The sequence below is a fragment of the Plectrocnemia conspersa genome, unplaced genomic scaffold, assembly GCF_051122295.1.
Source record: "Plectrocnemia conspersa isolate PC_06_02 unplaced genomic scaffold, ASM5112229v1 ptg000012l, whole genome shotgun sequence".
Lineage (NCBI taxonomy): Eukaryota > Metazoa > Arthropoda > Insecta > Trichoptera > Polycentropodidae > Plectrocnemia > Plectrocnemia conspersa.
In genome coordinates this window covers 30,551,123-30,565,682 of record NW_028277176.1, presented here as the reverse complement: position 1 = coordinate 30,565,682, position 14,560 = coordinate 30,551,123, and the positions used below count along the sequence as shown (strand labels likewise).

Sequence of the window (14,560 nt, the reverse complement as noted above, 5' to 3'; positions counted from 1 at the left end):
AGTTAATATATACACATTTGTTAATTTGTTAGTATACACCTGAGAGAGTTAATATTATGTATTTTTCATTTATTACATTTATAGTAAATTATTGTAAAAATCAGTGACTCAACATTTGATTTAATTTTTTGTATTAGTATGTTTTAATAACAATTCTCTATTATTATAATTCGTTAATTTATTTAACATATTTTTTTTATATATTATTTGGCTTTTGTGATTTTTTTTATATCAATTCAGGGGTTCGTAATATATTTTACAAAATGAATATAAAATATTCACACTAAATCAAATTAAAACAAAAATGATATAAATATTTTTTATTTCTTTAGTTATATGTATTTATATGTAAATATATAAGTATCTGTGGTACCTCAAAACAGTGAAAGATCGACCACCGTACAGGTACGGCAATACCGCTCATAGGGTTAAAGCCTGATAGTATTTTTTATTACGCTTTTAAAGCGTATTGCGACAATATTTAATCTCATGGTCCATGCGTCCACTTCAAAAAGTGCTTTATACACAACCGACGGTTATGTTACAATACCATTTTACACTAAGCTATCCTTAGGAATTATCTAATTAATGAAATAAATACTTTATTTATATCTTTATTAAATATATAACATACAAATTAAACTAACGCTTACAGACTCTATAAGACACATTAATTTTTCTTAGGTTTAACACTTCTAACTCGTTTTGTTTCTATATAAACACAATTTGCTCGCACTGAAAATTAAAGAGATAAAAATGAATATCTTAAAATTATAAATAATTCAATGATTAAGTAAATATAGAGGACTTGATACGGTATATTACAACATACATGTATTGAATCTCTTATATGCGTTAATGTTTAATAATATATGTTTAATAAGAAATGCGGTTATTAACCTCTAAGCTTAATTTAACCGCCCTACCTTTGGGTTCTTATTCAAAAGGTAGTTAAAATATACATCGGGTTTTTTGTTTACAATATATTTATGATCCTTTTTTGTATCCTTTGCAAGTCAGAGGTTCTCGACAAAAGATGTCGCCGGATATTTTTTATAATACCCATACGAACGTATCACGTACGTTCGTAGGGCGTAGGGCGGTTTTAAATATGTTAAGATATACTTGTTTGGAGTAGTAAGCGGAGTATTCTGCCAAACATTTTTACTAATTAATATCTGATAACTTTTTAGTTGTTTATAGTGAAGTGCATATATTGTGTCCTTTATTTATTTTCTCATTGGTAAAACATAAAATGCAAAACAGTTACCTAAAGGATCGAATCTGACACATTCAAATTTATCGGCTATCCGGTCGCGAATGTAATTCAAGTTGTGTCCGCTTGCCATGCTCGTTAGTTGCACCATGATTTGTCTGTAAATATATTTTAAAGTAGCAATGCAAAAGTAGAAACATAACCTCAAAACACATTTGCTAACTTACTTGCTTTTGGCTTTTTTCAATAAAAGTCTCGTTAAAAACATATTTAGTGGCCTGTATTTGGCTTTTGCTAGTTAAGCAATCTTCAAATACTGCAAAAAGCACACAAAATAAGTACTTGATGACAGCTTGTAATAACAAGCATAAGTGCGGCCATAAACTAAAATACATATTTTATTTTAATAAAAGTTATTATTTGGTTTGTACTTGAAAAATATATTTAAGTATGTTAATTTCAAGAATAAAATCATATTACTTCATTCGTTGGCAGTCATGCTATATATTTTTTCTTCCAATAGTTTTTTTACTGTCATCTCGACAATTAATACATCGTGACAAAATTTGTACTAAATTGCATCTATTGCAAATTCTTTAAATTTTGATTTATGAATCGATATTAATTTATATAATTCGACCCTCAAAATATGTTGTGAAAGGGTATAACTTTTCTCGAAAGCCACTACATAATTTCAGCTTTTTTTTAGTCTAATGTTGGAGACTGGCTTATCTGCTTATTTTGATATGACGCATTATCAATTATCACCACTGATCTGGGCTTTAGATTTGGAATTAGCATCTCGGTTAACCATTTTTTATAATTGTTAAAGTTCATGTCGTCATGGTAATCTTTCATCTTTTGATGTGACTTACAAGCTTTCGGTATAAATCCTGCCTCACTGCCAGCGTGTACAATAATAAAACGAGAACCTTTCGAATACCGCTGTCAATATGAAATGTATACAATAGCCCTTCCTTTTTCGACCGCTTCGCTGATATTCGCCAATTGATTACTGACTCATGTCCATTCTAGCTATTTTCGCGTAGTGATGTTGTTAGGACTGGTTTCGGGCATTAACCTGTCGACCGGCAGATGCGGACGCGCCGCTGAACGTCGGCGATGGCGAACGACGAGCGACGGCAGAACGGCAACGGGGCGATCTCGGCGATCGCGGCGATAGGGGCGAACGGAACGGGCAACGGGACGCCGCCCCACCAACACGACGACGGTCTCTCCAAGACCAAGCTGATGGTGAACTACATCCCGGAGTCGATGAGCCGCGACGGCATGTACTCGCTGTTCGGCTCGGCGGGTCGCATCGCCAGCTGTCGGCTCATCGCCAACCGCGGCTACGGTTTCGTGGAGTACGCGAGCGCCGAGGACGCCGAGCGGGCGCGAGACTCGTTCGACGGCCTCGTCGTGCAGGGCAAGACGCTCAAGGTGTCGTTCGCGCTGCTCAACCCCGAGTCCAAGACGTCGGCCAAGACGGACGCCGACTGCAACCTGTACATCAGCAACCTGCCTTCGGACATGACCCTCGAGACGCTCAACTCGCTGTTCAGGTCGTGCGGTCAGATCACCAACAGCCGGATATCGCAGGGCATAGCGTTCGTGTGCTTCGAGAGCCGGCGACAGGCGGAGGAAGCCATCGCGCGCTTCAACGGCGCCTGCCCCGCGCAAGGGGCGCCCGCCATGTCGGTCAAGTTCGCCCTGAAGCCGGGACACCGAGGCGCCGCGGCGGCCGCCCCCGTCCCGCAGATCCCCCTGTACGGCGCCGCTCCCCCTTACAACAACGGAGAGCTGGCCGCCCTCGGGGCGCGCTACGGCACCGGCTTCCCCCAGACGGCCCTCCTGCCCCCGCCCGGCAAGACGCTCTCGTTCCTCAACAAGGGCCACCAGCGGTTCAACCCGATGGCCGCCCCCAACCACGCCGTGCCGCTGATGGCGCCCGCCGACGTCCAGCGCACCACCGTCTACGTGCTCAACATCGGCGAGGAGATCGACGAGCTGGCGCTGTGGCAGCTGTTCGGCCCCTACGGCGCCATCGGCTCCATCAAAGTCATCAAAGACGCCGAGACGAAAAAGAACAAAGGGTACGCGTTCGTCAACATGCGCGACTACGAGGAGGCGTCGCAAGCCATCCGCGCCCTCAACGGCTACTCCGTCAACGGACAAGTGCTATCCGTCAGCTTCAAGACGCAAAAGACCAAGTGAACGGACGAGGAGGCCGCGCGGCAGGCCGCCGCGGCCCCTCGTCCGCTCTCATTCCGACCCAACTTATTTTTTTACAACGTTTATAACCCTAGTATGTACCATGAAAAAACAACCTATTTTTATAACGCTTTCGGATAGGTCGGCATTTTGTCAATTTTATTGCATTTACACGCCAAGGCTAGGTTTTATTTTATCTTTAAGTCGTAACTCGTAAATATAATATAATTTAATTTAATTTAATTTAGGTTTCACCCAACCTACCTACATATATATACATATATTATTATTAATATTATTCTTATTATTTGTGTCCATATATATTATTATTATATATATACCTACATATATATATATTCGCGTATCATTTTGTGTGTACTATGTATAATTTCCATTCTTAAATAAAATTCACAAACGTTGCTTCATCCGCAACTCATTTTACACATCTTCATTTATTTATTTATTTATTAGTATTTTGATTTCATTATCTATTATTAATATATTTTCTTATTTTAATTTATAAGTATATATTGATTGGGTTGTCCGATAAGTTAATGCAATTCGTCCGATATCTTTCATTCCAAAATAATTGTATTCGGTAAAGCAAAAAGTAGACACATATTCACAAGTAATTTGTATACCTTGGTATCAAAAAAATAACTAGTAGTGTCATTGGACAGACCTTTTGATTTTGCACAACGATGTTGAATTTTATTATGTTTCTGCCTCTTCCGTAACTCGGAGGCTTACTTGTTTCTATAATAGCTGTTTCAATACATCTCAAGATCCATTGTCCTATAAGCAACCGAGCATTTTCAACTGCCAAATCAATGCATTGTAAAATAAGAGGTATGAACCGCTTCTTCTGTATATGTTCTGGTCTATCCCTTCCATATTTTGCTGGTATTGATGGATCAGTTGAGGCTGTGAAACTGATTTTTTTTAGTTTTTGCCAAGTCCTGGCTTACTCCAATAGCATTTGAACAAATTAACTACTGTTATCATGCCAATTATATAGTATTATATCATCACTGACACAGTAATCATAGAATTCTTTCTTTTTCGCCATTTTATTGTCAAGTAAGGGATATTTCCCAGATCGATTCTCTCTAATAGTTCCAGTGACTCATATTTCGGTTACTAAGTTCATTTGTCAGAGGCAAGCCTGCGAAAAAATTGTCCATAAACAAGTGATAAATTTTCTCCCATTCCGTGTTCAATAAATTTATCAGTATATGTGTATCTGACATTCAGGATTTTATTTACTCTGGTGTGGTTCAAACCAAATAATATACCCACCTGAAGCTGTTTCCGATCATAGTTTGTATTCATATCTAATTGGTTTGCAACTATGTCTTCCATACTAAGGCACCGACAATAGTTTTCTCTGCGGACTTTTGAAAATTTGTCAGATTTATATAAATGTAGATTATCAGCACAATGCAAATTTGAAAATATCTTTAAAAATCCATCTCTTGATAAAAGCCTAATTATTCAATTATTTTTAAAATCCGGTGCTTACCACGAATTTTGTATTGTAATGTACATACAATTCTACTGTACCAAATATGGTACACATATTTCAAAGTTTAAAAAAAATACGTTACAAATATTTTAAAAACACTAATATTATATTGAACTAGCATCATGACCAGAAGTAGTATTTATAAGTTAATTTCAAAATATAACATTACGAAACATATATTTTTTGTTTCGTATTCATTGCCATAAAACTTGAGTAGATACATCAAAAAAAAGTTCAACATACTGTACCATATATGGTACAATAGGTCTAAATAGATGCGATTTAATAGAGAATTATTTTAATAAATATGTGCATTTAAATAAATACTTTCCTTAAAACGAATTGTTTGTGCATTTATGTAAGCTAAATCTTTGGATAAGCATTTAGTGATTATTGCACACAACAAAAAATCTGATCAATTAAAGAATACCTCAATATATATTAAATCAAATAATGTATATATAGCAGATGTTAATATGATTTTAATTTAAAAATATTTTACAATTATATTAGTATGATACACCTACAGTTTCTAAAAATATAAAGTAGTTTGAATTAAAAGTAAAACATTTGACAATCAAATACTGTTCAGAATTTTCGTTTGCGAATTAATCCGGTTACCATAGCAGAGTAATTCATGGGGTGTTCACCTTCTGTCCAACAGTAATCCACAATTAATTCATTTTATGGAACAATTATTTTATATATTGCTCATTTAAATTGTCCTCTTAAGGAATTATCAGAAGAGATTGGCTGTCCCTGTTCGAAAAGAAAATTTCAATTTAGATGATGTCCGAAAACATCTATTCCTTTTTTAAATCAAAATTCCAAGAATTTTACAAAAAAGGTACCGAAAAATTACCTAAATTTTGTCAAAATATCATAAATAACAATGATAAATATTGTATTATTTTTTTTCTTACTAAAAAAAACTACATTTCTTTTTGTTTTGCTTTACCGAATATGTACAATACAGAGTTGGTTCATAATCTGAAGACGAAGCGTCATATTGGTGAGAATAGCTAATCATATGGCCATAATCGATTGCAACTGACTCGAGGACTACAACCGAGAAACTTTCTTATCTTGACTGTAGCGTACCAGTCACGTTTGATTGTCCATGAGACTTTGAATGATTATCTCTGCAGTGTCTATGTTTGACTGTGTATATAAGTATTCAAGGAGTCTATAAAAATGTATTCTTCATCGACAGATGCGTTCTAAGACCAAGTCTCCGGTCCCTCGTTTATAAAAAGTTGGGACCATTTTTTTCCCACTAACATTCTTTAAATAACGCTTCAAGTGGTAATTTAATAAATCATTATGTTATGATTTATGTTTGAGGACAATGTAATTGAACAATATATAAATAATTGTTCCATAAAACGAATTTTTGTGCCTTACTGTTGGTCAAAACATTCTCTGCAACGAATCCTTTTCCGAATATTTACGTTGCATAAATGCACAAACAATCCGTTTTGTGGAACAAAGTATTTATTTAAATGCACATATGTCTTAAAATAATTCCTTTCTAAATCGCACCCTTTTTTATTTTAGTGATCGGTGCAATCGATTCAGCTATTTGCAGTATTTCTTTGTTATCATTATCTCGCCTTGTTGAGCAATTCAAAATAAATTATTCCAAACAGACAACATTATGGTTTTGGGTACATACTTCTTGAATACCCATTGCATATGCTGTTTTTTAATATCATATATTATACATTTTTCATCCTCTGTTACCATATGATGCATAAAAAAGACAGCAAAAGCGTCATATTCGTATGCTTTGCAAAATATCAATTCAAAAAATAGCAAACAAGACTAAATTCCTACTGTTGGGTGTCGAAAAATGCATTAATAAATCTAAAGACATGGAAATATAAAAATATAGTACCATATCGCACATTTCCAAGCCTTCCAGATTTTTTTATTCAATTTTGAGCACTCATCCGTGAGAATCTTGTTGACTATTTTTTTAATTTTCTCGGTATTGGCCTCAATTTTTAAATGATATTGGTTTATCATTTGCCATTTGAGAAGTTTCACTTCAAGGTTTGTCTTTGACTCGAAAATGTCGCGATTTTAGTGGCATTAGCGAAAATACGTCGCCATAAACTAAACAAATGCTTTTGATGGAATTCATATAATATATAACTGCGTAAGAATCTCTTCACTGTAAATGTGTTATGTTTTATGCATGGAATATATTCCGAAAAAGTTTATAAAACACAGTCAAACTGTCAAAAAAATTTATTGCTTATAAAATCATTTACAGTAAGACTTATGCGCCAATTTGCTCCAACGTTGTTCATGTCTGTCGAGGAATTCTTAACATGTTTATTCATATTTTCATATTAAGGGATAGTTAAACATAATAAGAATATAAATATTTAGTATTTATAGTATATAATGATATGTATGTTGATTAAATGGGACCTTGTTTACACTGTAGCTCTTTTATAGTATAATAATACTGTACTGCCTTAAAATCTTGAGCTTTTAAAATGGCCAGTCCTTTGTTTTTCTGTCCGAGCACCAACAAAGCTTTGTTGCTCGCTTGGTTATTTAGAAAAGACGGTTTGATTTGGTGGCAGCAACTCGCAAATCCTACCGATGGTTGTACTACATCCACTTTACATCGCATGCGATAAGCGAGAAAGCTGGATACGTTTGCCGATTCCATTTTTGAGTAATATTTTATTTTAATTGGCCTAAAACAGGGACGTCATTTGCCACCTCTTGAATTTAGTCAGAAAAATGATATCAACATTTCCATATGTAGTATTATAAACATTTTCATACTTATTATTTATTTACATACATATTTTATGTAATATTTTCACTAGTGAAGTCCTAATACATTTTCGTCAGTGGATATATATTTCTACTAGCGAAAATACAATTTAACTGATAAGCGCTAGTGAAATTATATGCTGCTCTAAAATATCCATAAAACTAAATTTGACAGTTGCGAAACGTCCATTTGCTGTCAAACCCAAACCTAACCTAGTGAAAATTTCAAAACTAATTTTAATTTTAGTCCAATTCATCTCTCATGGAATGCTTAATGTCTGCATTTAAATGTTACATGTTTTAAAAATATGATCCCACTACTCTTACCGATATTGCTGCAGAATTCTGATTATTGGTCAAAGTATATTCAAATCTAATTTTGGTCAATAGGAGGGCGCAAAAACAATTATCACTTCTCAGAAGTCAAAAATTCACTTCAAAAGCAATAAAATCGTGTCGCAGTGGAAAGCTCGGTAACGAGCATTCCCACTGCATATCGCCGCTCTGCCTCGGTGCTGCTTGCGTAGCTCCATGGTGGCAACTGCTACGAACCCCCACACTGGCAGGTTCTGCATTTCATCATCATTTAGAAATCTGAAGGAGCAATGTCGCATGCTGAAGCAACTCCATTGCTGTTTATATTATATACTTGCCGAATCTTATTTCAAGATTTACACAATTACGATTAAAGAAAGACTGGTTGAGCTTATAAGAGATACACCAAACTTCTGGACTTCCGGACGGGTGAACGTATGAGTTCACCGCACCAATTAGCGGTTATTCTCTTAGAGAAGATTGTTAAATGCTCTTCACTAAAATTTATTGGACTTGTCCATAGACAGAATTTGATTACAGCCACGATTGAATTTGTATATAATTTTTTTTATTAACCCGCACCTTTTTAATTATAAACAAGATATATGAAATGATGAAAAAAACGCACAAACTTATTGGACAGCCTATTAACTATATATCGGTATTATCATTTATACTAACGACTAAACATAAGATCAATTTGGATCCGTGGAAATGATTTATAAGTAGTATTATTTTTAAATTAGTAATAAGGTCATTCTGAGAGTTTTCTCTTTTTTGTTGTAAATATTGCTTTAGGGATATCGGTATGAACGAACTAGCTCCTTTGTGTCGTGAAATATATAATATTACAAATTGCCAAAACCGGTAACGTTATATTATCAACGACATTTGCTATATAAAAATTATTCGTAAATGTGTACTTGTGTAACATCAAAATTATAATTAGACACGTGGCTGTATTTTTTTTTTAAAAATTTAAACCCAATGGTCAGCTTTTAAATTATACCAATGAAACTTAATTATTATATATTTTCGAATTAAGTACACATGACATTATAATAGAATTTCGTGGAATAATTACTGGAGTTTTTGCCACAAAGATTCATTTTTTAAATATTGTTTAATTGTGCATTTCTTTTTAACTCATACTTCCAGAGCGATCCACCCGATCTATAATATTAACTTCTCGCATAATAAATGTGTGGATTCGTTTCACTTTTGTTATTAAACTGATCATGCTTGTCTTAGTTATGTCAAAAAATATATTAATAATTGTATCCAAGCTCTATTATAGCCACTTCTATAAGATTTCAGCCCAAGCGTACTATATCTATGTATCGTTGAATATCAAACTCGCAACGTTAACCCTTTGGTTGCCGAAATCCTATGTATCGGCTTTTGCTACTTTATCGAGATACATTTGCTTCAGGGGAAAATTTTTTCTGAACATATATTTTTATTATTACGTAATACGTCGATATTTAGATAGTAATACTTAAAGGCTCGGCAACTGAAGGGTTATATAATTTTACGAAAAAGGTGATAGAATGCATTTAAAACGGCAGCTTTGTAAATAAATAGAATTTAATAAAAATGGCGATAAACGCCACATATTTAAAATTTCTCTTTGAAATAGAATTTATTTTATTCGGCTGGTCTAATTTTAAATTTGGCCATTTATAATTAAATATTAAGCTTTAAACTCGAATATCTTGTTCAAAGAGAAAGTTTATTTACATGAATGAATATCGAAACGACTAGAGCGAGTTTGATATCTCACTGTCAAACGACGACAATCTGAATATAATTCCCCAAATATTTTGTAATACAGATATTAACTTATTGATCTCAACAAAAAACTTTTAAAGTGACCTGTAATAGTATTAAATGTAAGTACGATTAACTTTTTGGATCCATTTTGAAAAATTGCATTTTACACGGTGACGTATGTGATGAAAATCGTACGACCGACTCGTCGTATTGTGATATAGTGTACGGACGCGGCGCGTAAACGAAACATTCGAATCCTACGAGGATGCGCACTCTCCGTTTTATAAGATTTTTGAACTAATCTTGAGCAAGTTTGACGTGCCAAATCTCATATATAAATTATATATATTTAGAGCGAATCTTGAATCGATCTAGTCACGTTGCATGTTTAATTTTAATTGAAACGAGCCAATTGATAAGTAACTCATCTCAATGTGTATTAACGGTATATGAAAAAAACGATATACATATATATATATATATATATATGTGTATATATATTTAAAATTACATGGAAAAAAAATGATTTTTATATATTCTAAATTTTGCATTTGTATATGTGAAGAAAAAAAGTAATAAAAAATATATTTAATATTTTCATACTTCAATATTGATATTTTAACGAAAACCCCTTATCTAAAATGTACTAGACGATGGTCGTGAAAGAGTTTCTTTGATGGATTTTTGAACTCGATCCAGGAAGCTGCGGGAAGCGGATACGGTGGATTAAGAAGCGTTTTTTAAAAGCTTAATCTAATTTATTAAATGTTATTTGTCAGAATGTACAATTATAAGCATCCATCGTCATCCAGAATTTATCTTGGCACACGCATACACTTTATTTATACAATTCTTCATATTTTTACGATTGATTGCGCAATGCACCGCTCACGAAGTTGTCGATTAACAAACACAACCTAAAGTATTATAATATCCGATAACGGCATCTGACGCCAAATCACTTTTGAAAAAATGGAATGTATCGTTCGATTTAAAATAAATGTATACAGATTCAACTTAAAATTATACATGCCTAGCATTTCATATAAATATATATGATTTTTATGTTTCATATAATAGTATATAATGGACTAGAAAATAAATTATTAAATTAAAAAAACATTGCGCAATCGACACACTGGAAAGTAAAAGAGCGTGTGTGTGTGTGTGTGGAAAGAGCTCGAACACAAACTATACAAAGTTTTACCGAGACGCTGCTGATTGTTGGGAAAACGTACAATTAATCGTTAAAACTACGTTAATCAGTCAGTCTAGTTTTGGTGTTGGTAATAAATACATATAAATATCATATAATGTACTTTGCGTAATATGTTCTAAACTCTTAATAATATAGTATATATATTTTACGAGATGGATGATGAAAATATACGACATAAGTACAACCAGACGGAACAAATTAAAAAGTATATATAATATAAATTAAATTCGCTATAAAAAAATCTCATTAAATGGTGTGTGTATATTTTTTTTAAATATCGATAAATACAATTTTAAGTACTGATATATCACGAAGTATTTTATTATATAAATATAAATAAATTACGATTTGAATATATATACGTATATTGTACAAATGAATTTATCTTCTTTCTATATAAGGAATGCTTTAAAAAATCATGAAACATACAGCGATGAACAGTTATAAGATAAAATTGTATCAATTAATCAAATCTCCGTTTTCCAAACACGTTACACTTTTGGTCCCGAATCATATAAAACGTTCTACTGTATAAGTGTATCATTATAACTGCTCTAAACTGTACTTTTATATTTCGTTAGATATCAAACTGTATCTCAGTTATTTACATTATAAATAATATAAATCAAAATTGATACCCAACGACTTTTAAAAAATTAAAAGTAATATATAAACGATCGACTGTGTGTCAAAACGGTGTCTGTATTTCATTCACTTCTCTCAAAACGGATGTAACCTATGCTTTAAAAATACTTTACAACTCAAAGCTTACAGCAATATTATATATCCAAAAATACAACTTTTTGCTTATAAATATACTCATCACCGATTAGCAACGTAAAATTAAACGGAATGGTAGATGATGATGATAACAAAATGGCACTACGCACAAGAGCGGGATTAATCCAAATCAGTCGTGTCGGGTGTGTGTGTTTGTGATATGTCCTTTAGGAATCAAACGACGATAGGATATTGAAATCAATACTGAAATTTACAACCGTTCCGACGAAATAGAACTACTAAAATGAACACTTGTTATTCATCACGAGGTGCGTATTACGTTCTAATGACTTAACATTTATGATGAATAAATTTAAATTTTCAAGCTCGAGTATTAAAACCGTCGGCAGCACACCACAGAAACGATTACATATCACTTACAAACGAAACATCTATGGCATTTTCGCTATATGTACAAAAAGAAAGGAATAATCTCGAGGCACAATGGAATGTTACTTCGTGTCAATCAATATTATATTGTTAGAAAAGTATACAATATATTTTTTTTATACAAAAACGGAGTGGGCCGAGAAATACTGAATATAATTATCCTTCAGTCTTGCTCGGCTCATGTATCCATTTTTAATTTTGTTAACGTATTTTTAAGTACGTTGATTTATCACTGTGTACATAAAAAATAATAAATGCAATAAATAATTCACGGAGACAATCACAACAAAATAATACTTAGTAAAGACGACGATCACAATTTTTACGTTATGATGACGCAGTAGGAAAAACGTATATAATTTCATCAATCTGACTGAATACACGCTATGTATAAAGTAAAACGATGTTGAATAAATATATAAATTTTATGTACAAGCCGTAAAAAAATCACATTCCTAAATGTACACATATCATTTTTTTTTCAATTATTTATTAATTTAATATCATTAATTTGTGAGTATCGTGAAAAATAAACAGACGCGTCATATTGATCATCCACAATCTGTACACAGATGAAACGTGATTCAATCACACTCGTATTTGATTATTATAAAATATACATTTGTATAAATACGATGTTTTTTGAAGAGTACATCTTACGATTTATAAAACCTACGTTACGCTCGGATTCGAGCGAGCGAAGACCTCGCTCTTCTCGAATCCGACTTTAATTACAAACGATTATAACATACAGAATATCCGCAATTCGCACGCACGCAAACTTACATACAGTACGCGATAATTATAATACTAACGCAAAAGGCAATTTGCATTCACAGTTTTTGTATTTCGTCTTCTCAGCTGCCAAGCACAAGTGTTCGATCGTAAGCGTATTTAGCAAATCATATCTTCAACGATTAGCCACCGTCTTTTGCGTATATAAATACACAGCTAGACTAGGTAATGTTGAAAATTGCTAAGTCATCGCTATGTGTGTCTAGACGGCCGCCTCTCGTGCGGTTGCAGAGCTGCTTCGTGCTCTGCTAAAGTCTCCGGGCTGAATCTGACCCGCGAGCCGGATCCGCTGGAGTCTTTAGCCGAAACGTACGAACTATCCTCGCTCGTTAGACTATCGGGCGGCGTTGGATTCGTCGGCGTTCCGCCGCCGGAACTGCTACCGGTCTTCTTCTGCGAGTTATACTTCTTAAGACTCGAGCGTAACTTCGTAGGAACGCCCAATTCTAATCCTAAACTACCGGGCCTCTCCGTCGAAGCGTTCTCTTGCGAACTCTGCCTCGGATAATCATATCTAGCGTGCGAATAATCAGCGCCTTTCCAAGAATAATCGATACTCTGCTTACTCTGATTATATTCAAACTCTCGATCCCGCTTCTCGGGCGTCTTAGGATTCGCCGAATACTTCTCGGAACTCTGACTTCGTCTATAATACTGACCGGTATAATTCGACGGACTAGGTTCTTCGTCGGTTCGCAACGATGTCGGATTCGATCCGACCGATACGTTCGAACTCGTTCTTCTATGACTATACGGCAATCTCATAGGTGTCCGATTGTTAATAGCGGCGTTCGGATTATCGTAAGCGTGCGGATGTTCAGCGCTGTATTCGGCCGGATACGTTTCGTACGGATGCTTATCGTAATTTACTTGCAAGTTAGGTGCAAATTCGTTGTAAACTATGTAACCACCGTCAGCGTTTCGATGTATGGCCACGAACTCGTTACTCTTCTCGTAAGCGGCTTGCTGCTGAGCCGCTAGATGTTCGCTTCTATACGTTTCTATATTTTTAGAAGCAAAGTGTCCGGAGTATTGCGATCCGTTAGTGTCGTGATATTCCGGCTGTTGATTTTGATAATCGCTCGGTAAGTACATCGCCGATCTTTCCGGGGTGTTGAAGTTTTTTCTATAATTAGTGTACAAGTCGCCGTCGTTAGACGTGCTGCTGGATTTTCTTCTAGGACTAGGCGTCGGAGGTTGCGTGCCGTGTGCCGAACTCAACGTAGCACCCAATCCACTGCCCGTGCTAATGTTCGAACTCAACCCACTCGTGTTAGTATAGTTTGAACCGAGACCACTGGTATTTGATAAAGTTTGTCCGACAAAACCACTAGACGTCGAGGCAATGTTGGGAGGTAACGTCGATAGATTCGAGTAGTGCTGCGGAGAGTCGGTGAACCTCAAGGGCTTGTGTTCGTCACCCGGCAAAGTTGACATCTGTAAAAACAATAATATTAAAAAAACATTGTTTTTGCTCAGTTACAAACTAGGACCCTGAAAAAATTATACTTTGTTTAGTAGTGATCTTCTACTGAGA

General features: G+C 34.6%; 3 protein-coding genes across 3 annotated transcripts in view; 1 reads left to right on the top strand and 2 right to left on the bottom strand.

Moving 5' to 3' along the window:
- Positions 1-598: 598 nt before the first annotated feature.
- On the bottom strand, positions 599-1,602 carry mRpL33 (mitochondrial ribosomal protein L33). The gene is made up of 3 exons (XM_088200825.1): positions 1,444-1,602; positions 1,271-1,374; positions 599-735 (listed from the first exon to the last, which is right to left on the bottom strand). Exons 1-3 carry the CDS (start codon positions 1,482-1,484, stop codon positions 671-673), a joined length of 210 nt encoding a protein of 69 aa, XP_088056951.1. The 5' UTR covers positions 1,485-1,602; the 3' UTR covers positions 599-670.
- A 678-nt stretch (positions 1,603-2,280) lies between these two features.
- fne (ELAV like RNA binding protein found in neurons) lies at positions 2,281-3,546 on the top strand. The gene has a single exon (XM_088199141.1). It carries the CDS (start codon positions 2,339-2,341, stop codon positions 3,431-3,433), a length of 1,095 nt encoding a protein of 364 aa, XP_088055267.1. The 5' UTR covers positions 2,281-2,338; the 3' UTR covers positions 3,434-3,546.
- Positions 3,547-10,575: 7,029 nt separating this feature from the next.
- slpr (mitogen-activated protein kinase kinase kinase slipper) overlaps positions 10,576-14,560 on the bottom strand; it is a 36,603-nt gene continuing 32,618 nt past the window's right edge. Inside the window, exon 11 of the mRNA XM_088199140.1 lies at positions 10,576-14,460. Within this exon, the coding sequence (XP_088055266.1) occupies positions 13,216-14,460 (1,245 nt within the window). The 3' untranslated portion in view covers positions 10,576-13,215. The remainder of the gene's footprint in view (positions 14,461-14,560) is intronic.

Coding starts and splice junctions, on each gene's coding strand:
- mRpL33 (XM_088200825.1), bottom strand. CDS start 1,484: ATGTTTTTAACGAGACTTTTATTGAAAAAAGCCAAAAGCAA. Junction 1,375..1,443: donor TTGAAAAAAGCCAAAAGCAA/GTAAGTTAGCAA, acceptor ATATATTTACAG/ACAAATCATGGTGCAACTAA. Junction 736..1,270: donor TGTCAGATTCGATCCTTTAG/GTAACTGTTTTG, acceptor TTTAATTTTCAG/TGCGAGCAAATTGTGTTTAT.
- fne (XM_088199141.1), top strand. CDS start 2,339: ATGGCGAACGACGAGCGACGGCAGAACGGCAACGGGGCGATCTCGGCG.